This window comes from Chelonia mydas, chromosome 2 (genome assembly GCF_015237465.2).
Source record: "Chelonia mydas isolate rCheMyd1 chromosome 2, rCheMyd1.pri.v2, whole genome shotgun sequence".
In the NCBI taxonomy this organism is placed as follows: domain Eukaryota; kingdom Metazoa; phylum Chordata; order Testudines; family Cheloniidae; genus Chelonia; species Chelonia mydas.
Window position 1 is genome coordinate 172,668,082 of NC_057850.1, and position 24,819 is coordinate 172,692,900.

At 40.4% G+C, this 24,819-nt stretch overlaps 1 protein-coding gene across 6 annotated transcripts in view; it reads left to right on the forward strand.

Moving 5' to 3' along the window:
• The window catches only part of AMPH (amphiphysin), a 168,389-nt gene that overhangs the window by 88,148 nt on the left and 55,422 nt on the right, over positions 1–24,819 (forward strand). For 4 of the 6 annotated variants that reach the window (XM_037890027.2, XM_037890026.2, XM_037890028.2 and 1 more), the window contains exons 3-5: positions 8,627–8,681; positions 18,317–18,411; positions 22,359–22,454. In XM_037890027.2, the coding sequence (XP_037745955.1) occupies positions 8,627–8,681; positions 18,317–18,411; positions 22,359–22,454 (246 nt within the window). Of the gene's footprint in view, positions 1–1,101; positions 1,216–8,626; positions 8,682–18,316; positions 18,412–22,358; positions 22,455–24,819 lie in introns of those variants that run through there. The other 2 variants (XM_043540567.1, XM_043540568.1) reach the window with 2 other exon arrangements.

The following is a 24,819-nucleotide window of genomic DNA, read 5'->3' on the forward strand; positions in this document are numbered from 1 at the left end:
AGAAGAATGAGGTTGGGCTGTTATGCAGTATGAATCGGGTGGAGATTAAAGATAATCTGTGGTCCAAAAACTAAATGAATACTTTGCCTCATGTTACAATAAGGATGAAAACTCAGGGCATGAAGACAGGCCTGACAGTTGAAAGGCATGTATAGAAATAGAAATCACCTGACCTGAAGTAGAAGAAAAAGGCTTAAGCACTGAAATTAGGTTGGAGCAGGAAGGGAGAGGATGAACTGGATAATTTGCAACCCGGGACACTGAAAGAACTGGCGCATGAGATTCCTAGTCTAGTAGCAAGGATTATCAATAAATCTATCTATTCGGAGGTGGTACTATATGACTGGAGAACAGCTAAGATTGCACCTATGTTTAAGAAAGGGGAAATAACAGATCTGGGCAATTACAGACCCATTAGTCTGATATCAATAGCATGCATGGCTTTAGAAGAAATTTTGAAGGAAAGAATAATTAAATCTAGGGAGGAAAATGGAAAAGTTGATGTCATGCCACATGAGTTTACCAAGGTAGATTGTGCTAGGCTAACTTGATTTCCTTCTTAGGGACGATAATTGACATTTTAGATAATGGAAAGGTAGTAGATTTAATATAGAATCATAGAAATGTAGGTCTGGAAAGAATCTCAAGAGGTCATCTAGTCCAGCCCCTTATGCAGAGGCAGGACCGACTATACCTAGACCATCCCTGACAGGTGTTTGCCTAACCTATTCTTGAAAAGCTCTAATGATGGGGATTTCACAACCTAAGCCTATTCCAGTGCTTAACTATCCTTACAGTTATATTTTCCCCCTGATATCTAACCTAAATCTCCCATGCTACAGATTAAGCCCATCACTTCTCATCCAGCCGTCAGCGGACAGGGAGAACTACTGATCACTGTCCTCTTTGTAACAACTGTGATACAGGAGGGCCAGGGAGCAGTGGGAGAGTGCTAGAAGGGAAATATATAAGCTCAAAGCTAATTAAGGTTCCCTGTAGCCTAGGGAAGGTGGCTGCAGGTTAATTGGAGCACCTGCAATCAATTAAGGCCCTGTTAGGAACCTAATAAAACCCCCTGCTTCAGGCAGACAGAGGAGGACGAAGGACTGGAGCTTGGAGGAGTGCTGTGAGACTTGGAAAATCAGAGACTCAAAGTAAGGGGGACCCTGCCCCAGCATGTAAGGACTTCAGGTACCCCACCCAAGGGGGAAGAGGGTAAGAACCCGTAGGGATTGAGAGGGGCTGGGGCTCAGAGTGAGGAGCAAACCCAGACCCCTTCCCTCCTTTAGCACCTTCCTTGGCCACTAGCAGGGCCATCGACACCCCAAGAACCCGGGTAAGGGGTGGCATCTTAGCTCTCTGCCAAGAAAAGCGCAGGACCCACCAGACTAACATCGGCCATCTTGTCACACAACCCTTAACATATCTGAAGACCGTTATCCCCCACCCCTCAGTCTTCTTTTTTTTTAAGATTAAATATGCCCAGTTTTTTAACTTTTCCTCATTGATCAGGTTTTCTGAACTTTTTATCATATTTGTTGCTCTTTCCTGGGACTCTCTCCAATTTGTCCATATCTTTCTTAGAGTGCGGTGCTCAGAATTGGACACAGGCCTCCAGCTTCTCACCAGTGCTGAGAAGAATGGGACAAGTACCTCCCATGTCTTACAATCAATCCCCTTGTTAATGCAACCCAAAATGACATTAGCCTTTTCACAAGTGAATCGCATTGTTGACCTATTCAATCTGTTATCCACTATAACCTCCAAATCCTTTTCAGTACTACTGCCTAGCCAGTTGTTCTCCATTGTGTAGTTCTGGATTTGATTTTTCCTTCCTAAGTGTAGTACTTTTCACTTGTCTTTATTGAATTTCATCTGTTGATTTCAGACAAGTTCTCAAATTAATCAATTTGACTTCAGTAAAACAGGTGACATGGGACCACACAGGAAATTATTAGTTGTTAGAGAAGTTAGGGATTAGTACAAGAATTGTAACACAGTAAAGGAACTGGCTAAAATGGAGAGAAAATGGATTGTGCTGAAAGGTTGTGATGTGCGTACTGGAGGGAGGTTACTAGTGGAGTTCCTCCAAGATTGATCTTGGGACTTATATTATTATTTTTATTACTGACCTTGGCAACAGAAGTAGGACTGCGCTGATGAAATTTACTGATCGTACTATGTGGGGCAGGGGGGGCATCGTCAATAGAGAGGAGGATTGGAATATTATACAGTAAGATCCGGATAGCTTTGCTATCTGGAGCAACAGACTTGTGATGAATTTTAATAGTACAAAGTGCAAGGTCATGCATCTAGGGTTTAAAAATAAAAATGTCTCCTATGAGCTGGGGGCTTGTGAGTTGAAAGCAACAGAGGAGGAAAGAGACTTGGGTATGGTAGTTGATCACAGGATCACGATGACTCACTAATATGATGTGGTTACCAAAAAGGCAAATGTGATCCTGGGATGGATTGTGTGAGGTATTTCCAGTTCAGATAGAGAACTATTAATGCCATTGAACAAGGTATTGATAAGGTCTCATTTGGAATACTGTGTACAATTCTGGTCACCCATGTTCAAGAAAGATGAAGTCAAAGTGGAACAGATACAAAGAAGATCTACTAGGATTATCAGGGGAATGAAGAACCTATTTTATGAGAGGAGACTAAAAGAGTTTGCTTTATTTAGCCTAGTAAAATCAAGGCTGGGGGGGGGCTACGATTGATCTGTGTGAATACATCGGGGGGGTGGGGGGGCAAATACCAAGGAGGAAGAAGAGCTATTTAAGCTAAAAGATGATGTTGGCACAAGAGCAAATGGATACAAACTGGCCATAAATAAAGGAAGGTTTCTAATCAGAGGAGTGAGGTTCTGGAACAGCCTCCTACTAGGAGTTGTGGGGGCAGACAACTTAATTAGTTTTAAGAGAGAGCTTGACAAATTTATGATTGTATGCTGGGGTTGCCTGTGGGGAAGGAGGGCTGAGCTCAGTAGCCCTGGCAGGTCTCTTCCGGTTTATATCTTATGTTCCTAAAATCTTATACTACATAGCTCTTTGCCTGCAGAGGTCCAAAGGGGATTTTTTCCCTTGCATATTCTGTTGTGGGTTTGTTTTTGTTTTTTGTCTTCCTTTGAAGCATCAGAAAGGACCAAACTGGAGATGGGGGGGACACTGGACAGGGTGAGTTGGCACTCTGAGGTGGTACTGAGAATTCTCTCAGCTGATTGCCTGGCTCGTTCTTGATCACATGCTCAGGGTCTAACTGATTGCCATATGTGGCATCAGGAAGGAATTTTCCCCTATATCAGATTGGCAGTGACTTTGCCAGTTTTTTTCCTTTGTCTCCAGCCTGGGGCGTGGGTTGCTTGCTAGGATCATCTGGGTATCTCTCACTTAATCATTTCCCTGCTGTTGTGGGTCTTGGGCATTGGTGTGCTTAGATTCATAGATATTAAGGTCAGAAGGGACCATTATGATGATCTAGTCTGACCTCCTGCACAACACCAGGCCACAGAATCTCACTCACCCACCCACTCCTGCGAAAAACCTCTCACCTATGTCTGAGCTCTTGAAGTCCTCAAATCGTGGTTTAAAGACTTGTTGTAGCACACAATAGCTTCATCTCCCAATGCTCTGATTTCAGTTGCTGGGTTCAGTGTGCAGGTGCTGGGTGGTGTCAGAGGCGTGTGGTACACAGGTGGTCAGACTGGATCATCTGGTAGTCCCTTCTGGCCTTAAACTCCATGATTCTATCATTCAAAATCTACCTCTCTCAACCTAGACTTCTTACAGTAACATTACCAAAGAAAAGTAAGAGAAAAACAGAAGAATATGTCATTGAGTGCACTTCCTAATTTGGGTAGGCAGTCAGATACCACAGTGATAGGAACCATACACAAGCCTAGATAGATAGAAAATAATGTTAAAAACAGGGTTGGTGTAAATTTTTTTCATTTGATATGCACATATACCTCCCATTGACTTACCTGTGCATACCAGTGGGTAGGATTTGGCCCTTCATATTTTTTCAAGCTTTCCCTGGTGTTAACAGTTCTTTAAATTCATACTTTGATGTCTCTAAAGAATGTCAATCCCTATCTAAAATGTATGCAAATTAGAGCTCTTGATGACAGCCTAGGTTTTTTTGCTAAGACTAATAACTGCATATTTCAATAAAGCATGTCAGCCAATTGATATAGGAAATGCTTTAATTTGAACTGTTGTACCAGACATATTTAGTTATGAAATGACAATGTTCTGTTAGGCTTAGAATTACATAAATGATTAACCCTTTTGTAATTCTGTCTCTCAGTTTAACAAATCTGCACCTGTGGCAATCAGGTGGTAGACAATGCTCTGGACTCTCATCAAGTTCAGGTGATTTATTTCTTTCAGAAATAAAGTACATGATACTTTCAGCCTCACTGCATAAATTGCACTGCAGCTGCATCTTGTAAATGAAATGATTAAGAAAATCATGTCCCTATCTTTCTTGTTCAGTGACAGTGTGAACCAATGATGCTTTTAAACAATTCCATAAGCTGATACGAAGGAATTTTCCTAAATTCACGAAGAGGTGACTTTCACATTCTAAATGGGGGGGTGGAAAAAGGCGTTCCTAATGTGTCTGTTGGCAGCTCCACTTCTAATTTTCTTCCTCCACATCTAGAAAAGTTTCCAGAGTCTTATGCCAATTTTATCCCTCAAGTGACTGAATTTGGCCCTTAGTGTTTTAATCTATGATTAAAATATGCCTACCTGCTGTACCATATTTATATTTTTCATTAAAAGGGCTGATTAATCGTTTAAGGGGCCATGGAGCCCCCTAGCTATGGAGCGTTAGGGGCTCCTTAACAGTCCAGAATTTTCCTGGTCTCCCTCAACATTTTGCCTGTGCTTGACCTCTGCCCTGAGGTGCTCATGCCTTTGTTGACCACAGGATATTGATGCTTATAAAATAGGACACCAGGGTTGGTGAATAAAAGAGAAGAAGAAGGGTGATGTGACCACAAGACCAAGGATTTTTATAAAAATGGTGTTTTGGATAATTATTGTAAGTTACTGTTTTTGACATCACAGTAGAGTTTTGTGGTGTTTTTTTAGTACGGAATAGGTCAAATGGTAGTATTTTGTATGTGGAGCATCCCATATCACTAGTATGTGCAATCTAATGAGATTGCCTGTGAGATTATTGTGGACGTATATATTAACTTTGACAATGTGTGGCCTAATGGTAACATTCTCATTGACATCAAACACTGGATTGTGAGGATTCTGCTATCTTTTTTGAGTTTTTTTTTTCTGTATTCTAAAACTATTACTTTGTTTGCTGTCATGTTTTTATTGTATACAATGATAAGGATAAAATAGGCATCAGTGTCTGAGAATAAATAGGACATGATTTGTTTTTAAAGTCTCTTTTAGGCGCACTCTTTACAGATGCGTACAGCAGCAGACTGGTACATGGCAGTCATTTGCCTTCAAGAAGCTACATCTCAATTAACAAAGTTGATAGACTGATTGTCTTAATGCAAATTCATGCAACAATGATTTCAGAGCTAGCAAATGCTTTAGTGTGATGGCTCAGAAAGGAGGGGGAATCCTCGGCATATATCTGTCATAGCACATTCATTATAGCAATAAGATTTGGGGTGGGGGGGTTTCTTTCGCTGTAGTTGTATTTTTTTTTTCTTTCACTAGACTTTGTCCTTAAGTGCATTGTTTAAATTGTGGTTTCATGTCTGGTGTGAGGTGTTGCAGTGTCCCAGGGCTTCTAGCACCATAAGCATAATCTGGAAGAATAGAAAAGAAAACCCTTTAAAATTGTAAGACAAGACTATGGGAGCATTCAAAGAATAGAGCGGAAAAATATGAGATGTGGTCAAAATTGAAAAACAATATGCCAAAGAGGGTAGGGACAAAAGAGGAGTTCATTGATTACCATATGTGAAAAAACAGTTTGTTAGCTGATCAAATTATATATATCTTCACCAATAGCTACACTGTAAGATTGACAGGGCAGAGGATTTCTGAAGCAAATTTGCCTTTTTGTCTAGTAAGGCCTAATTCTCCTATCATTGAAGTCTGTGGGCCTTTTGCTATTGATGATGATGAAAGCTGGAACTGGCTGTGTGTTATAGAATATTTGCTGGTGGAGTTCTGTGTTGCTTAGATACTTCAGTGACTTGAGCCCTAAAATAGCATAGACTGAGAGCGCTGCACATTGTAAGTTCTGACTCGTCATATAGAAGGATAATGCTAACTGTCAATATGATCAAATATGACCTTTTTTCATATGTCTCTGTCCAGTGGCCACTGGCACCTCCATGACATTTACTGATTGATCATAAAATATTACATAGTTTCCAATTCTAATTCCACATATTATTTTAGGGTAACATCACAAAAACTATTTCCTGAATAACTTGTCACTACTGCACCTTTTGTTACGTGCTTGTTATTTCACAACAGTGGTAGCACATCATATACAATTCTGTAGTTTACCTCTGAACAGTACATAGACATTGTACTTAAAAGGGGACTTGGATAGCTCAGAGGATTGGTAAAGGCTATGGAACCTTCCAGTTTGTCACTGAGTCAAATCCATCAAGTTCATGAATGATCAAAAGTCTTTACCATCTAACCATCTGTTTGCAATACAAGATGGTGGATTTAATCTAGTTCCTAGTAGATGTGTGTCTACAGCCAAACTCCCACTATTACAATTGGACTAGAACCCATGCTAACTGTCTCTGCAAAGAAACCATGAATGGGAACTGAATTGTCCTCTTACTAGACAGGTTGTCCTTCCAGAACTGGGTTGAGACTTGGTGGTGGTGGGGTGAAATCGGAGGAAGTGCACAGCTCCTCTTTCTCTGCTAAAAGCAGAGGACAAACTCCCCTCCTCTCCCTGGCTTGGGTAAGTAGTGTGGCCCATAGCTCCCACTCCTCCTTGATACTGTGATGGCAACTTCCCCGCCAGTTTCAATCTAGAGGCAGTATGGAAAATTGTGCATTTGTAGCCACCCATAGTGCCCAGTTCTGCTGAAAACAAACAACTTTAATCTGCATGGCTCCCACTCCAACAGTACATTTATTTATTCCCTTTTTAAATGAATGTAATGCTCCTAGGTGTGTGACCCTTTTCAGTGAGAATAATTTGTATTAAAACATTTAAATTGTGTATTTATCTAATCTGACAAAATCACAAGAGACATTTATCCCAGCCATTTATGTGCCCCTTACCTGAGCACTATAGGCACCTAAGGGCGGATCCTCAATGGGTGTGAAGTCTCATAGTTCCACTGACTTCAGTGTACACCAGCTGAGATCCCCCCTCCCCCGAATGTTCAGATAGCTCCCAAGAGAGGCGCCTAACTTTCATATTAAAAACATGATTAAAGCTCAGAACACACAACTGATGCTTCATTTAGGCAGTGCTCAGACATACATGAGAAAATATGACCGCAAGCTAATATTCTTAAACAATAGCTTCAAAAGAACTATTTAAAGGATATTAGGCAGTAATATACCTTTAAGATTTTCCTAATTCTGCAGAATATGAAAAGCATCCTAAAGAACAGCTTTTTGGATCTAAAATATGCTTAAAGGCACTAAAATATGACAGATTTTTGTAAATACTCCACTGAAGTGTGAAGCATGAACTGTGTTACAATCACCGCTAAAGTACACCCAGTCAGTATTCTTACATATGATCTTTGGGATTCTCAAAGGATATTGATAACAGATAAAGAAAGATCCCTTTGATGTAGTTGCAAAGGAAACAGTTAAGATTTCAGAGCAGACTGTAGGATTTTATTGCCAAAGTATTTTTCTTAAGATTGCTTTGTCCTTTTGGAACGATATTAAGTTTCCAGTAACATTTCTGTGGTTATTTAATGCCATAATGGCACTAAAATTTTCTGAAAAATTCCTAATAGTGCAATAAGGATTGAGAAGACCTTTAGGAAAAAATTTAAAGGGTAAAATTATTTTATTTTTTTTTACAATAGCCAATAAAAAAACTTCTTCTAAATTTATTTTTGAAATCCCTTTGCCAAACAATTATGAGATTTACAGTTGGTGGCCAGATCTTCAACTGGTATAAATTGGCGTAGTTCCATTGACTTCAAGAGCAGGTGGTGATTATGGGATTTTAATTAATTACATGTTCATCATTGTTAGGGAAAAGATAGGATATCATACATGTCAGTCAGACCTTGGCTTTGAAATATGTCATTCTTACTAATTGGAATTCTTCTTTGTGTGGAGCACAAGGGCTATGCCCCAATTAAAACCTCAAATTATAGTTTAAGTAGCGCATAAGATTTATACGAGCCAACATCTGCTTGTGTGTATTCATGTACACACATGCAGAAAGAGGGTGTATGTAATGTTTAGAATGAGTCATAATGTGGCATCATCTGATGGATATTTTCTGAAATTGGTTTTTATTGCTAATTAAGCTTTAGAGGTACTTTCAGTTATTTTAAATGACTGTTATATGTATGTATTTTAAAGCACATGAGATTATGTGGGGAAATGCCCATTCTGGAGGTACGTGGATTTTGCTCAGCTACATTCTGGATATACAACCTCTATTTTCATGTCTTTCTTTTTTTCAGGCGGAAGGTTCCAGGCTCCAGAGAGAGCTAAGAGGATATTTAGCTGCCATCAAAGGTAATTTTTTAACAGGCTTAATATTTGTATTTTTTTTTTTAACAGTTTTTGTAAAAAGATCCCCAAACAAATAGGAAAGGAGTACTCCTTTTCTTTTTACGGATACAGGCTAACACGGCTGCTACTCTCAAACAAATAGGCTGTTTTGAAATAATTTTAAATACTCAATGGGGAATCAGTGTGTAGTTGTGTGGCTTGTCCAACAGACAAGGTCAATGAGAGATCATTTTTCTTATCATGGTGCCTCATTTCTGATTTGTCATCTTGCATAGACATTGTGGTCTAAGCTCTGAATTTCAAAATGTGTGACCCCTCATTACATACATGCAGCCTTGCACACATTTTTCCCATGCTAGTCCTTATACAGACCAGTGATGTATTTCACATGCACAAACTCCCATTTGAGCACGCAGAACAAGCAAAAACAGGGCTTGCATTCTGTGACTCACCTTCACAAATGATAGTGTCCCAAAAATATTATGCCCAAATAGAGGCCACTGGTGAACATGCTACCACTTGTGAACGCTGCACTTGACCTCTGCAGCCATAATGCCTGAAGACCTTTCTGCTCAGGCAGTGGATCCCTTCCTCTCAATCCCGGTCAGTCTGACTCAGGCTCTAAGTCTTTGCATTGAGGTTTATCACACCTTTCTGACTGTCAGGTGCATAATACATTATCTTTCATCTACCAAAGAAAAAATCATTTCTTCTTTTTGGGATCAAAGTTGTTTTCTATGTTCTCCGCAGAAGTTCACTGCACATCAGCCAAACGTTGGGGATAAAGCAGAGTTGTTTAAATCCTAGTGGACATGTAAATCTAACCGACTGAACACAGTTATTCCCTGCAGAGAGGTTTCTGTTTTGTAATTGCCTCTTCTAGAAAACCTTTGAAGCCTGATTCTCGGGGGATAGCAAAAGAAGTAGGCCATTAGAGAGATGATGATGGTTTCCTGATTCTTTATCCGGCCCCATCCCCAGGATGCTCTAACATGGACCAGTTAGCAACAGTGCTCAAAGGATGTCTTGTTGCAGTTACTGCAAGTCATAACAAAGTTTCAGAGGACATGGATATGCTAGGAAATTCTTGTTGATGAGAATCACAATATAGGAGTAAAAAGAATGGCTCAAGTTATTATTTACCATTTATTGTTTGTATAATAGTGCAAGGCACTGTACAGAAAAGTCATATAATAGGCATGTGACATTCCTTGGTATCTAGATCAGAACAAACTATTTTACAGTTGGAAGGAATACGAATTCCTTTTGGCATTGCCTGGTGCTAGTATTGTATCCTCATTACTCAGACCCCTAGCATTACCAGCCATATATTTAGTGAGAAATTCTGATGCAGCTGCTTGTTAGCCAGGTCATCTTTCCTCAATGTAGGATGATTATTTTCATGGTGCTTTGATTTCTGTGCTGGTGACAACAATCCTCCTCTTCATCTCTATTTATTTTTTTAATGTTTTGCCCCTTTATTTACTACATTATTTAATGAAGACTACTCTTTGCACCGAATTTACTTTAACTTTACATGAAAGTTCTTGATTCGCTTTATCGGCAATACTAGTCTGTTTCTCGTAATCATAGAATCATAGATTTTAAGGTCAGAAGGGACCATTATGATCGTCTAGTCTGACCTCCTGCACAATGCAGGCCACAGAATCTGACCCACCCACTCCTGCAAAAAACCTCTCACCTATGTCTGAGCTATTGAAGTCCTCAAATCGTGGTTTAAAGACTTCAAGGAGCAGAGAATCCTCCAGCAAGTGACCCGTGCCCCACGCTGCAGAGGAAGGGGAAAAAACCCCAGGGTCTCTGCCAATCTGCCCTGGAGGAAAATTCCTTCCCGACCCCAAATATGGCAATCAGCTAAATCCTGAGCATGTGGGCAAGACTCACCAGCCAGACACCCAGGAAAGAATTCTTTGTAGTAACTTAGATCCCGCCCCATCTAACGTCCCATCACAGGCCATTGGACATATCTACTGCTAATAGTTGATGTTGCTTGTCATCTAAATTTGAAAGTCTCTTGAACTCCATTTATTACCAATGTGATGAATGAAGTAAGTTTGATGGCTCAGTACCTTCCCAGTGATCATCTCAAGAAAAGTGACATAATCACAACTTGTGGCAAATGGCATCTTTGTTGGGAATCCTATTGAGCACAAAATGATCTTTTTTGCCAAGGCAGACATATAGCAGCTCTTGTTACAAATGTCATACAAGGGACTGTGATATTGAATATGTAAAGAGGAATTGCTGTAAATGTACTATACTAAGATTATGCAAAGAATAAACCTATTATTTCATAAAGGTAACAACACCCCATATTTACACTGGGCTAAATTGTGCCCGGGTTCTGAATGGCCACCCAGGGCAATAAAGGGAAAGAATCCCTTCTCCCCTTGTTGGCCATACAACACTTTTATGTGGAGCTTGTTCTGGGTGTGGGTGTGGTTCTGGGTGGGTGTGGGTGTGGTTCTGGGTGGGTGTGGGTGGGGAACTGCTCACCCAAAAGCGAGCAACTGAGCACAATGTGTAGTGAGTCAGGAGTAATCCCCTCCCTTCATCTCCCCCTCATTTCCTCCTCCCCACCATGCAGTAGGCTCCTCCATCCGCAGAGAATGGGGAGTGCCAGAGAAATTGTACTTCAGAGAGACACCTGTGCCCTAATACTCCTCCAAGGGCTGTAGAGCTCTGTGTTGCCCTATGCTTGTAGCTGTGCTGAAAGATTTAGATGAGCTCCTAGAAAAACCAGCAGAAGATTGTCCAGTCACCTCAGTGATGAGGAAACTGCTGAACGTTCTTCAACCTAATGCCAAAATTTGCATTTGTTGAAACTGCAACATTCCAGCCCTCACACATATGAGTTGAGTGTTCACTGCACAGCAAATAACAGATTAGTGTATAGTTCTTGAACTGGTCAGTGCCTCCACTGTGAAATGATGATGATATCTTGTAACTGACATTTGAGGCATATATGGGAATTCTGCTACTTTATCACAATTGCACTTGCTGAATAATACAACTGTTCTTGAATTGTTAGTTCTTCAAGGCAGGTACTGTCTTTTTGTGTATTTTACTGTGCTGAGCACATTGTTGGAATTCAAAAAATAAATAACAAAACAAACAATTGTTACCTTTTTAGTATAAGGACTTATACATAGGAGATAAGTCAGCACTTTCTAACCATATTAACAGAGAATGTATACCGTGACTTGGCATATTTGGGGAAGGGACTGTCTTTTTGTTCTGTGTTTGCACAGTGCCTAGCACAATGGGATTTCGGTCCGTGACTGAGGTTCCTAGGTACTACAGTAATAGCAATAAATAATTAATAATTAGTCATATTTAGATGTGTTTCAACACTCAGGAAATACTGTTAGTTGATTTAGTAGGCAGAAACAGAAGTTTGAAATTCTGAGCAGAATTACAGAGCCTGCATCAATTGCTCTTTAATTATGGATACATTTTTGATGAGATGGCTGATATCCTTATCAGAACAGATTACACTGGTAGCTATTTTCAAAGATATAAGTACAGTAGACCAGCATCGTGAGTCTCAGGAAGTAGACAAACTGAAACACTTAATCTGTAATTAAAAGGATTTTTCTCTTTTATTTGGCAGTAAGCTGCCATGGTATGAACTCTAGTAATAAACTTAATTTTACTCCATGACATTGGAATCTCAGGATTCTAGAAGTTAAATGTGGAAAAGCCCTAGCAGATCATTGCATGCTTCAAACTATGTGTAGTCAAATGACTATCTTTGACCATTTTTTTGCATTCATTTTAATGTAAAAAGATCATTTCTGAATTTTAATAATGCACATTCCTAAAAGAAAAGAGTTTCTACAGAATACATGCACCTCCCTGGGCTCTGTGGTGCTTCCTAAATCTCTTGGCTTTAGCCTATTCAGGCCCTTCTTGTCCCTCTATGGCTCTTGCTCTTTTCTGGTGACCATTGGACGGAATAAGGCAATTGTGTTAAATACGTGTAGAATATTTGATTTTATGAGATGCTAATAAGAGAATGCTACACCTCACCTGCATTTCTGTATCATTCTGGCTACATTTCACTGCATCTATTCAACCTGTATTAGGACTGTTTTAGAGCAGAGGATTAAGGGAGTGGATAAAATTTCCCTGTTTACTATAGTTTTCATCTGATGGCTGGGGTCCTTCCTTCCCTCAAGCCTCTCTAGTATCAAGTGCCTTCAGGGCTCTCTGGGGGTTTTTATCTCTGAGCTCTTCAAAAGCCACAGAGTTGTAGTTGGCTTTAATCAATTTTGGGTTTAATGGTCCTGATTTTTAAATAAATCCTAAATCAACCTCCCTTTTTGCACCCCTAAATTATTTGCAAGGTACACAAAGGCATGTAGATGTTTACGTGCAGTTGTTTGTGGATGCAAATTGACGCAGTCAAGCCCTGTCTCTTTGATCTTTGATATGGCATGGAAACGACAGCTGGTCTTCAGAAGAGCTGTAGGAAAGCTCATACATTCTGTGGCTGACATATGAGCTCCTATCACACACATACCCAAAACATAAATTACTTAAAGTTAGTCATTTCATTTCTTAGAATTTGTCTTTTGGATAAGACTTACTAATGAACTCCGTTAATTCCTCTGAGAACCTCCTTTGGAAAAAACCCCTCCCCTCTTGAGTAATAAAATACTAGGAGCCAGGCCAGATTGTTCGGCTCAAGCCACAGGTACGGAAATTTCTCATAGATTGAGCAGGGCTCTCCATTTGGAACACAAGGAGGTCAGCCCCAGAATGTGTCAATCACAAGGGAGCAACTGGAGTTAAGGGCCCACCACACACAGCAACCCTGTTCCTCTGAACCCTATCCATGGCTTTCTGCTGGCTTTGGGCTCCCTGGCAGCCTGTTTTCATGGATGCTGTGCCATTATGGATTCTGATTCCCTGCTGCCCCTGGAAACACCCATCAGAGGGAGCATCACATCTTGGAAGGTCTCCACTTCTTCAGGCTTTTATAATGTTTAAAGCAAATTACTCCAAGAGTAGGTAGGGGCAGACTTGTTCCCTCCCATGCCTGGCCTGCTGCCTTCAGGCTTGCCCTTCTCCATGTGTGGATCCCTAATCTTGCTAAGAGCCCTTGCAAGATCCATGGAAGGTCACTCTTCTGCATGGAAAGAGGGAGTCGATTTCATCCGTGTGAAGTTTTCAAGGGAAAGATACAACCCTCAAGACCTGGATTATTTACCACAGATTTTACTAAGTAACTCAATTATTTCATCATTTCTAGTGATTAAATAGTAAGTGATCCAATTACCAAGAACAAGCAATTGATATTAAATATGAATTGCTAACCATTCATCATTGGTACAAATTATTTTACCATTCCTCAGAACTTAAATGGTTTTTTAAAACCAATTTATCTTTCTCAGTGACAGCAGTTAAGAGACAGCACACAGCCTAGGAAAGGCACTAATCCTCTTAATTTCAGTATTGAAAAAACACATAAGAGTTATCAGTATCTGACAAATATTGAATGCGAATAGAAATAAATAATCCCTGGACATTGTGAGTTCATGCTGAGACAGATGTGTACACACATACAAATGGGAAGCCACGAGCTGAAAGCCTGGCCATAGATCATTGTACATGTATACATACACACATGAAGAATATAGCAATAAATATAGCATAAAAACTATAGTCAGGAGGCAAGAATCATAGTCACGAGGCCAAATTTAGCCCTAAGGTACAACTCCCATTATCTCAGGTTACATCTGAATTTGGTCTATGGGGTCTACAGCAATGTGGGGAAAGAACAGATTATTGGGCATTGATAAAAATATTATGTTTGCACCTTTCTGGTGTATTTTTGATACAGGCCAAGCAAGATAAAGAGTCCTTTACATTTTTTAAAAACAGACGTATAACTAGGATCTGCAACATTTAGATAATATTTGTCCTTTCTACTACTGCATTAATGGAAAAAAAATGACTGGCTTGGAAAGAATGAGAATGTGTGGTCAGTTTTGTGTGTATTAATCCACGATACTCATAGGTTGTGTTCTCACTTATTTATCTATTTAGTCATTTTAATAATTGATGCCTTGCGTGATAGCTGCATGTTCAGGGTTGGTTTGGTTGGTTTTCATTTTTTTTTTCAGGTTTTACAAATAATGAATGTTGAATTTTGTTTGCTATTTCCTTCTTGTGCATGTATTTTATATATATATAATATATATATATTGTTTTATGTGCTTATTTTTATTGTTTTTATATAAAATGTTTGACAGATACTTTCTTTTAGTCGAGATCTTATACCCAGCACTGATTTTTGTTTGCACAGTATCTTATCTGTGACTGAGTTGAATGTAAACAGCAGATAGATATAAAGAGAAGGGCTTTGTTGGCAGGAACATATGTTGGGGGTGTAATACGCAGTGTGCTCAAGGGCACAAGAGCAGAAGAATGATGATTCAGAGTGGATCAAAGTGTGAGTAAGGATGTCTGAACCTCCTTGATGTGCATTTTTATTGAGTGAATGGTCAGAACACAGTATTCCTAAAAGCAACAATGCTGCTTTGTTTCTTTTTTTTATTGGCTGAATTAATTTGTGGCAGTAGAAAGAGGATTTGAAATAGAGCTCTACTAAAAGATTTGAAAATCCTCTTCATTTTGTTTGGTAAATTCTAAATCACATTTTAAAAAAATCATTAATACCTTTTAAGGTCCAGTGATGCATCATTCCTAGCAAGGATCAGGTAGCCATATCTAGAGAGGGGAGTGAATTACAGCAGAGGAAGGGAAATCTTCCGTAAGCCCTTACCATCAATTTGAACACTCTGGGCTAGATTGTGCCATTAAATAATCGTCTTCATTGGGAGTGATGCAGCACGCCCAGTTGGAGCATTGTGAAGCATTGTACACAGTGTCTCCTGTTGCTCTGGGGAAGCACACAGACAGTGCAGTGCAGTGAAAGTGCCACTCTGCATTCAGCCAGCTCCACAGGGGTGGGATGAGGCTTGATCCTGCTCTCTCCCCTTCCTTGCCCTCCTACCCTCTTCCACACAAAGCCCTATTAGCACTCAGAGCCCTGAGGTGCTCAAGCATTCCTTGGTCCCAGCCTGCTCATAGTGGCAAGACACCCATGGATTTAACAGTGCAAGGTTGAATGCAAGAACTCCCATTGTGCTTGACCCTTGTGCCCCTCCTTCCCTTAAGTTTCCATGCAGAGGCCAGAAAAGAGAAATCTTTATTTTTTTCTTTTCTACATAGAAAATCATTTTTGTAAACAGAAAAGTACTTTGTTGTTTTACTTTTAATGTCCCGTGTGTTTTTCAAAGAGTGGGCAATGAGTGGGAGGGTCGCTGAGCAGGTCACAAAATACCTTCCTTGGAGTATCTGAACAGGGGTTTCAGGCTATTCCAGATTTTGGGGGTAACGTCTCTATTTCTTTCCAGGGAAAATAGAAATTTCACTGCTATTCTGAAATTCAGTCAATTAAGGGTTTATTCTAAAGCTTACACTAGAGATATTTCCAAGGCAGAGCAGATGTGCTGTTGCAAACAAAGATTCTGGCTGGCAATTTTTTTGTAATTGAAAAGCTGGACTTTTTTCAACCATTCCATTTTGTTGTCGTTGGAGTTCAGCTCGTTTCAGCAGGTTTTATGTAAAAGTTTAAATAAAGTTTGGCTGTAATTTTAAAACAAGAAAGCTATAATGTTGGCCTGACCCTTATGGGTATCTTAGGAAGGGTCAGATCGCTTCTGCAGATAGAGCCAGGTTTTCATCCACTATTAAAATCAACAGCAACACTCCCATCTACTTCAGTCAGACCAGTTGATCTGGGTTTGATTCTCCTCTCACAGGTTTAGAATGATGTTACCTGTGCTAACTTCAGTGGAGTTACTTCTTATTTACATCAATGTAAGTGAGAGGAAAGCAGACATTTTGTATATTACAGAGTGATTAGACTAAGCTAGACCATTTTATCTTCTCACCAGTAATAGCCAATGGTTCAAAGGAGGGCATAAGAATCTCATTGTTACAACCTGGCACAGTACCTCTCAGTATGACCAGCAGTCTGTTGCGAGTGGACTCCATCACTGGGTCCCATGTGCTTTCAAGCCAGCTGGATCTGGACAGAATTATGGCCACTGTTTCTAGCTTTGGGTTTGTTAGGCACATTTCCAGGCTCAGACTCTTTGTCTGATCCTTCCCATGGGACTGCAACTACCCTAGACCCTGAAACCTGTGCCTCAAACCACCCAAGCTCCCAACTATCAGTCATGTACACAAGCTCCCCTAGAGCTCTGCTGAGGCTGTGGTCTCTCTGAAATACTTGTTTAACCCCTTCAGGGACAATGTGGCAAGAAAGCAAGGAACACAGGTTTAGCAAAGGAATTTCTTAACCAAAGTCACTTTACTCTTAAAAGCACTCAAGACTTACAGATTTTTAAAATGACAAAAGGTCTTGGGATGCTGCCTACCCCAGTCTGATCTCACCCCTTCTGCGAGTCAGTGTTTCAGGCTGGGTAGAGTCTCTCCTGCACATCCTGCTTAAGTGTTACAGTGGCTGGCCTCTTGCACACAGCAGCATGCTCTCTTGAACAGTGTCTCTGCCTGCTTGCCATGTGCTCCCCTGGCATGCTTCAGCCCCATCCCCCATTCATGCTGGCACCACCTGCGTAGAAAAACGTTGTTCCATGGGGGTGAGCCAGGAGCTGAGAGCATTCAAAGTTGATAGCTACAGATCGTCATTTTGTTGGCTTCTCAGTGACAGTCCTTCAAGTTTTCAAGTGATTTTCCTGGGCAGAGCCACAATCTGAATGGGCAGAGCAGCTATCTGAATGTAATTCAATACACTGCCTTGGGACAGTTTAGAGACCCGTTCAGCACATAATACAAAATGGAGTTCATAATTGTATACAAAGATACCCTACTCCGTCACACTCATAATAGACGATAAAGGGCATTTCTTGTTAACTCCAGGTAGTTAGTAGCTGGTTTATACCTTGAACACGAAGGTTTATTTTTTGTTTAAACTCTTTGAAAGCTACATTCTTACCACACCAACAAGCATTATATACAGGGCCCTACCAATTTCATGGCTGTGAAAAACGTGTCTCAGACCATGAAATAAGCCCTTCCCCATGAAATCTGGGCACCCCAGCTCGGGGCTCCTAGCTGCGAGTTCCGGCCACTGTCGGGGAGGAGATCATCTCTGGGTGCCTCCACACGCTGCAGGAAGCTCTGGGGCTGGGCAGCAGCCTCAGAGGCTCTTGCAGCCGGAGGAGGCTTGTGGAGGTGGGCTCCTAGCTGTGAGTCCTGGCCAGGCTAGGGGAGGACAGGACTTGTCCTTACCCTGACTGGCCACTCTCGGGGGGCAGGGGAGGTCAGTCCTATCTCTGGGTACCTTTTGGGTTGGAACCCTCACAGTTACGACACCATGAAATTTTAGATGTTCACATCTGAAAATGTGAAATAGACCAACTTAAAAACTCTCTGGCCATGAAATTGATCAAAATGGACCATGAATTTGGTAGGGTCCTATTTATATAGAAGGAGGAAAATGTGGAAGTAAATAAAGATTTGACCCACTATTCCCTGTGTTGTGTAGAATAATATATTGTTTTTCTACAAAATCCTAGGCATGCAAGAAGCCTCAAAGAAGCTTACAGAGTCTCTTCATGAAGTGTACGAGCCCGAATGGTATGGCCGGGAAGATGTGAAAATGGTTGGAGAGGTAAGAGATGTGAATGTGAAGAAACATGGTTGAGAATAGATTAATCTGAACCAAAGAATGGAAATATTAAACTTAAGTCACTGAGTTCCTCATTTACTGTACTAATGTATTGGTGCAGAATGTAATTGTAAGGTTCCTAGAGAGCATCTCATGGTAATCAGAAAACACTCCATGAACCATATTTACAAAATGCAACGATAGTGGAAAAGTGTGTTCTTAAAATAATTATTTTTAAAATAAAAATGTGGTTGATATTCTAAACCATTATGCATAATTGCCTTTACTCTCCTCTCACTCACGCTCATTGAAAACCCAGGTAATTCTATTAACTTCATTAATCTGGAGTTACTCCAGAATTACTTCAGTGTACCGGAAGTGAAAGCAGATTCAGGCTCAATAACAGTTATTTGACAAGCTACTGCGAGGCATCTTATATGCACGTTTATAAGATTTAGAATGTTCATGATCATCCCGAAGTATTTCATAATAATGGTAGGACTAATTATAAGAGAGAGAATACCTGACTGCTCTCTAGCCAGAATCTGTTCTTGTTTAGTGGTGCAAGACTGGAGTAACTCCACTGAAGCGTTACTCCAGATTTACAACATTGTAAGAGTAGAATATGACCCTTTTATCTTTGGACCAAGCCTTGTGGTGGTGGTGGTTTTATTGAATTTCTTTCTTTAGGGTGTAATAAATATTAGAGGCCAAATTAGGACCTAGTGTAAGCCGGTTTAAATCTCATGGAAGTCTATAGGCAAATTTATTGATGACGAGGGTGTAAGTTGGTCAGAAAATGATGTAAATTATAATCAAATGTAATTTGTACTGATCTGGCATTAAGTGTGGGAGCCGTAGCAGGAAAAACAAATACAAAATCTCCTGTTAATTGCTTTTCTTGCTATTCTCCTCCCACCTTGCTCCCTGCCAATGGAATACAAGTTACATTTGTGTTGTAAACACACACAATGCCAAATTAGTGTAAGTTATACTACTTCACTGCTTATACCCACTTAAATTTATTGTCTGAACAACTTACATCTGACATATAACATATATTACCAGTTACATCATTGCTAATTTTGGACTTGGGGACAGAATCTTATTTCATAAATGCTATTGTAAATCCAAAATATTACCACTGATTCCAGAAGAGTTGCTAAGCAGGGGACTACAGCTCTCATCAGTCCCCCATCCCCACTGCATTTCCATTTCCCCTGGCCAGGTAAGGAGAAAGATCCTGAATCAAGAGCTGTCTGGGCTCTGCTGGGAGGCAGTAGCCACATGGCAAGAAGGGAACTGCAGAGAAGCTGAATTCAGAGCAGATTCCTCAAGAACTGCATACAGAGCTGCATGTGGAACAGATTGTGGCTGCTAATATTACAGCCAGGTGCAGATTAGTGTGGTATGCATAAGGAACAGCAGCAGCTGGGCAGGAAGCCAGTGCAGAAGGGTCTCAATGACGGACACTGACTGAGACTAGTCTGCAAGCTCCTATTTGCTTGAATGGAAACTGAACTGGAGACGGCACCTCAGGCACTAGGAATGGAGAGCCCAGTGTCTCAGTTGGACTGCCCCAGGATCCTGAATAAGAACGACTATTGGTCACTTTGAAATGTGACTGTTTTAAGCCTCTATAACTAGGGTATTTGCAACCATTTCCTTGCCTACTAGCCCTGTAAAATACCTGTTCGCTTAGCCATAGGTCTGAGTGGTTATTGAATCCCACAAGGGCTAGCACCTACAAGGCCTAGATGCTGAAGCACCTGCAGTGCCTGCCTCTGCATCGTGGTGCACCTGGCATGCCACTGGAACCTTAGGGATTTGATGTAGTCCTGTCATGAGAAACCCCAGTAATTTACACTGGTGTCAGCGATGGGATTCCAAAAGGCAAATTTGGCTGGCAGGATGTAAAGGGCAGGAGCCAGAGGCACGAGGGCTACTTGGTGGGTAGAAATGAACAACCCTGATGATCTAAGTTTCCCCCTGAGCTCCAATAATGGAAATAGGTAGGGAAGTGCAGTGAAGAGAGGGTGATGTGAGTTGTTATCCTGTGCTTAGCAGATCCATCACATGCTAGTGTAGATCCAAAGTATTCCCGCTGATTTAAGAGGAGTTACCTTGGAGTCACAGTAGTTTACCTGAGAACACAGCCGGGTCTTGGTCTCTGTTACATACAGGAAGAATCTTCTATCTCCCCACCTGTGTGAAGATGGTCTCAATCAGGGTAACACATGACACACTATAGTTTCTACAGCTGAGTCTTTTCCAATTTAATCTGAAGTTTGGATGTGATGTTATAGATTTATGCATTGCTGAAAATAAGGTTTAGGAGAATATGCTTACCTTGGCAAGTCCACAGGCAATTATTCCTAAATTGTTCCATCTAACTGACCTTGATCTTTATGTGAGGAGAGAAGGTGATTTGAGGCACTAATCATTTATTTAGCAAGTGCTTTTCAGTCCCATTAGCTTTTTTGAAAATCTCCAAGATTTTAATTTATCTAAAATGTGTCACTGCAAATTATTTTCAAATGCCAATGTACCATAATTGCTATTGCTTGCTCTGATCTAATGCTTTGCTGCTTTTTACACAACTGTAATTAAATCGTGTTAATAAATATGAACTTTTTAAAGTGTGATGGATTATTAATGGAGTATTCTTCATTAGAGTCTTCAACTAAGATAGGAAATAGATGAAATAAATTCTGGCATCCTGTGTCATCCTGCATTTACAATAAGTCTGCCTTGTGGCACAGAATGAGTAAACAGTGTCATTAGAAAATAGCCTTCAGGACTGCTGCTTGCCCTTGGATCCTGTAGGGCAGTGGTTCTCACCTTTCCCATACCAGGAACCCCCCCAAACTTCCCTCTTATCTAGGTGAGATCTAGCTGGGGCCTCCCTCCCATTTGGAAACATGAGAAGAGCAAGGTGATTGTCAGCACTCCAACACCTGTTCAAATCCCAACATTGGGAAACCAAGTCCCAGGAGACTTTCACAAGGGCACTGATCTTAACCAGCAGCAGAACTTTGCCTTTCTCCATAGTATTCCTGATCAGTCCAGCTGAATTAACGTGCTCAATGACAAGAGAATTCCAAGGAGCATGCTCTGGCAGTCCTGCCATGACTTTACATGGGAGTTAGACAGCCCCCAACTGACGCGAAGAATGGATGTGAGGTGAAGTTCATGTGAAGAATGGGTCTTTTTTTCTGTTGGGGTAGCAGTGGTTTGTATCCTGAATGCAATTTTTGACTTACAGATCCATTGACTTTTGTGAAGGCCACCTATTTGCCTTCAAAATGCTCTATTAATGATAGGCAGAGAGAAACAAATATGGGGAATGTATGACTTCCCCTGGTCTGGAAGGATACTCAACCAGAAAACAACTGTTAAAATAAAATAAACCCAATTTCTCCATTGTCCATACATTTTTATTGCAAAATCAAAACTGAGGTTACAGATTACTCTAGTGAATAAAGGGTGGTTCCGTCATTCATTTAGTTTTAGTTTTATTTTGGTTTTAGTTGTATTTTGCTGCTCATTAGAGGAGAGTTTATGATGTACGTATCAGTGAACCTATTTATAGGTGGGAAATAGAGTAACTTTGGTTTTGGGACTACCGACCTGCTAGAATCAATAGTAATCCTGCAAAGCTTGGATTCGTGACTTTCCAAGACTGCCACTACTTTGAAGACTGCAACATTTTTGAATTGATTACTGGAGTTAAATCTATTCTATTGCAAATTAAAACTCACATTGAAGATTTTTTTATCCATTTCACAACTAAATTCTGATTTTTGCAGGAAAAATATAAGATTCCATGAGAATTAAGATTTGCAATTTACATAAGTGTTTTTCCATTTACAGAAGTGTTTCCCCTAAATTTTGAGTGAAATTTAAGTGATTGTCAACTGTTTCTCTGTATCTCATCTCTTTCTTTACAGAAATGTGATGTGCTCTGGGAAGACTTTCATCAAAAGCTGGTGGATGGATCACTGCTGACCCTGGATACATACCTGGGACAGTTTCCTGATATCAAAGTACAGTAATACATTTCTATACAGGGAAGATTTAAAAGGTTACCTATTACATTTGAGTCAAAATCATGAGAGAAATGAAATAAAGAATATACAGGAAGCCAGCTCTCATGTGGAATGTAACACATCTAATTCTGTAAGCAAATTCCATTCATAGTCTATGCTATTTTCCTGAGTGAACAAAATTAAGTATTATGCAGTAGCACCATTTGATTTTCTTAAATTAGCCTTTGTATCTTGGACTTTTTTATGTAGGTCTTTTCTGCTCCCACTGAAGTCAATGGCATAACTACCACTGACTTCAGCAGTGCTGGAGCACGCCCTTGGGCCCAAAGTGTTACTGCAGAATTATTAGAATAAGAAGAGTTCTGCCATTATTCTTTTCTTGGTGAGATGCACCTCTGGATGTTTAAAAGTCAATTGTTTTCTTTGTTGAATTTGAAGCAATAAATGGTTTCTGTGATTTGATCAATCACAAAAGCTTTGTAATACATCCCAATAGAGACTGTTATTATACAAATCACAACATACACTCCCCAAGTCCCCTTTTAATTCTGTCTTCCCTGTAAGGATTTCGAAGTAGCATGTACCCAAATCATGTGAAATTTCAATAATGTAAAACACTGAAGCACAAAGCTTAACACTTGAAGAGAAATGGGACTATTCACATGCTTAAAGTTAATCAAATGCTTAAGTGCCTTGTTGGACTGGGGCCCTGGAGCATGGCTATGATCAACCGTGTGCAGTGGAGGAGTACATAATAAGTACATGACTAAAGAAGAGATGGGACTTTAAAGAAAACAACTCATTAACCCAACAGATGATGAGGAAGGAGAATGTTATAACTGGATGATACCGTAAATTTTCAAAGCAATCCTGACTCACGTTTAGTTGCCATGTAGATGCCATCCTTTGGATACTTATTCCAAAGCATCAAAAAATAAAGATTTCACCTTTGTTCAGAAGGGCAGAAACAGGAGAGTGGGGTGGGAAGAGGTATTGTTTCATGGTCTCTGTGTATATAATGTCTTCTGCAGTTTCCACAGTATGCATCCGATGAAGTGAGCTGTAGCTCATGAAAGCTCATGCTCAAATAAATTGGTTAGTTTCTGAGGTGCCACAAGTACTCCTTTTCTTTTTGCGAATACAGACTAACACGGCTGTTACTCTGAAACCTGTCAGTTTCTACAGACGGTGATTGGCTGAAATTTAAGGTTACCATTTTGTGGCATTGGCAGCCAGTCAAGGTTGGCTACAGCTCTTGTTGGTACTTGTTAAAGGCATGTGTTCTGATATTTCAAGAAATGCTGGGTTCAGCTTTGTTTTCACAATGAAATGCTATTGAGGTGATAAGCATGTCAAGATGTATTGAAATTGGGAATTGAACTGAATTTGGAGCAATCTTTGTAATCAAACATCCTGATGTGTTACCTTTATAAGTACCATCAAAGGTGTAGCCAGCTTATGTTAACACCATCCATTTTAAGAGCCACAGCCAGATTGGATGGCTTCAGATACTGGGGAATTGGAGCTCAAGACTTCTGAGCCAAATTCACCCATGAGTGACTAAGGTGCAGCCACTCGTGCCTGTGATTAATTTAGTCCTTTTGCTTCTGTGTTGCTGGTTTGAATCAGGCCTATGCCAATTGTGACTCTCTCAAAATTGTCATCTACGGGCTGTTCAGTGCTTATTTGAAAGGGAAGAGTGGACTCAATGACTTTCTATAAAACAGGTGGCCATATTGCAAAAATCACCACCATAACTGGCAAGTTTACTTAGTCTCATTTGAGACACGGGCAGATCCTCTGATATGCTGGGTCAACGTTACATCTTGCCATTGGTGAAAAGCTGCTCTGAAGTCATTTTAGCCAGCCACTAGAAGATTCTGGTAGTACTGAGGCATCTTAATGGGGCATAGAGCCAGCTTAGTGACTTCAACACTCCCCAGGCTTCTGACACAGGAAAAATAGCCAGGGAAAGGGGGACATGACCAGAGATTCCTTATGAAGGGATGATCTTCAGCTGAGTGTCTGGGTTGTACATTCAGCCCCTGCTATAATTGACATTCGCACCAGGACAACCCTAGAGTCCTGAGTGCTCAAAGGTGTGAGAGTCCCATTCCTGATCCTGAGCTTGCCCGGTTCTCATTAGCTGCAGCCTGGGATCTGGTCCACAGTATTATAAAAAGAAATTCATATACCATATGCATTACTGTAGTGTCAACAATTTTCCAAGGCACCTTTTTAGTATAATGAGCGGTCCTATGATACCTACAGTAGCTTAATTGGAATTCCCATTACGTGATGTCAAAATTAGATGATTTGTTGTATATTCAAAGAAGTCATACTGAGAAGTGTGTTTTCAGCA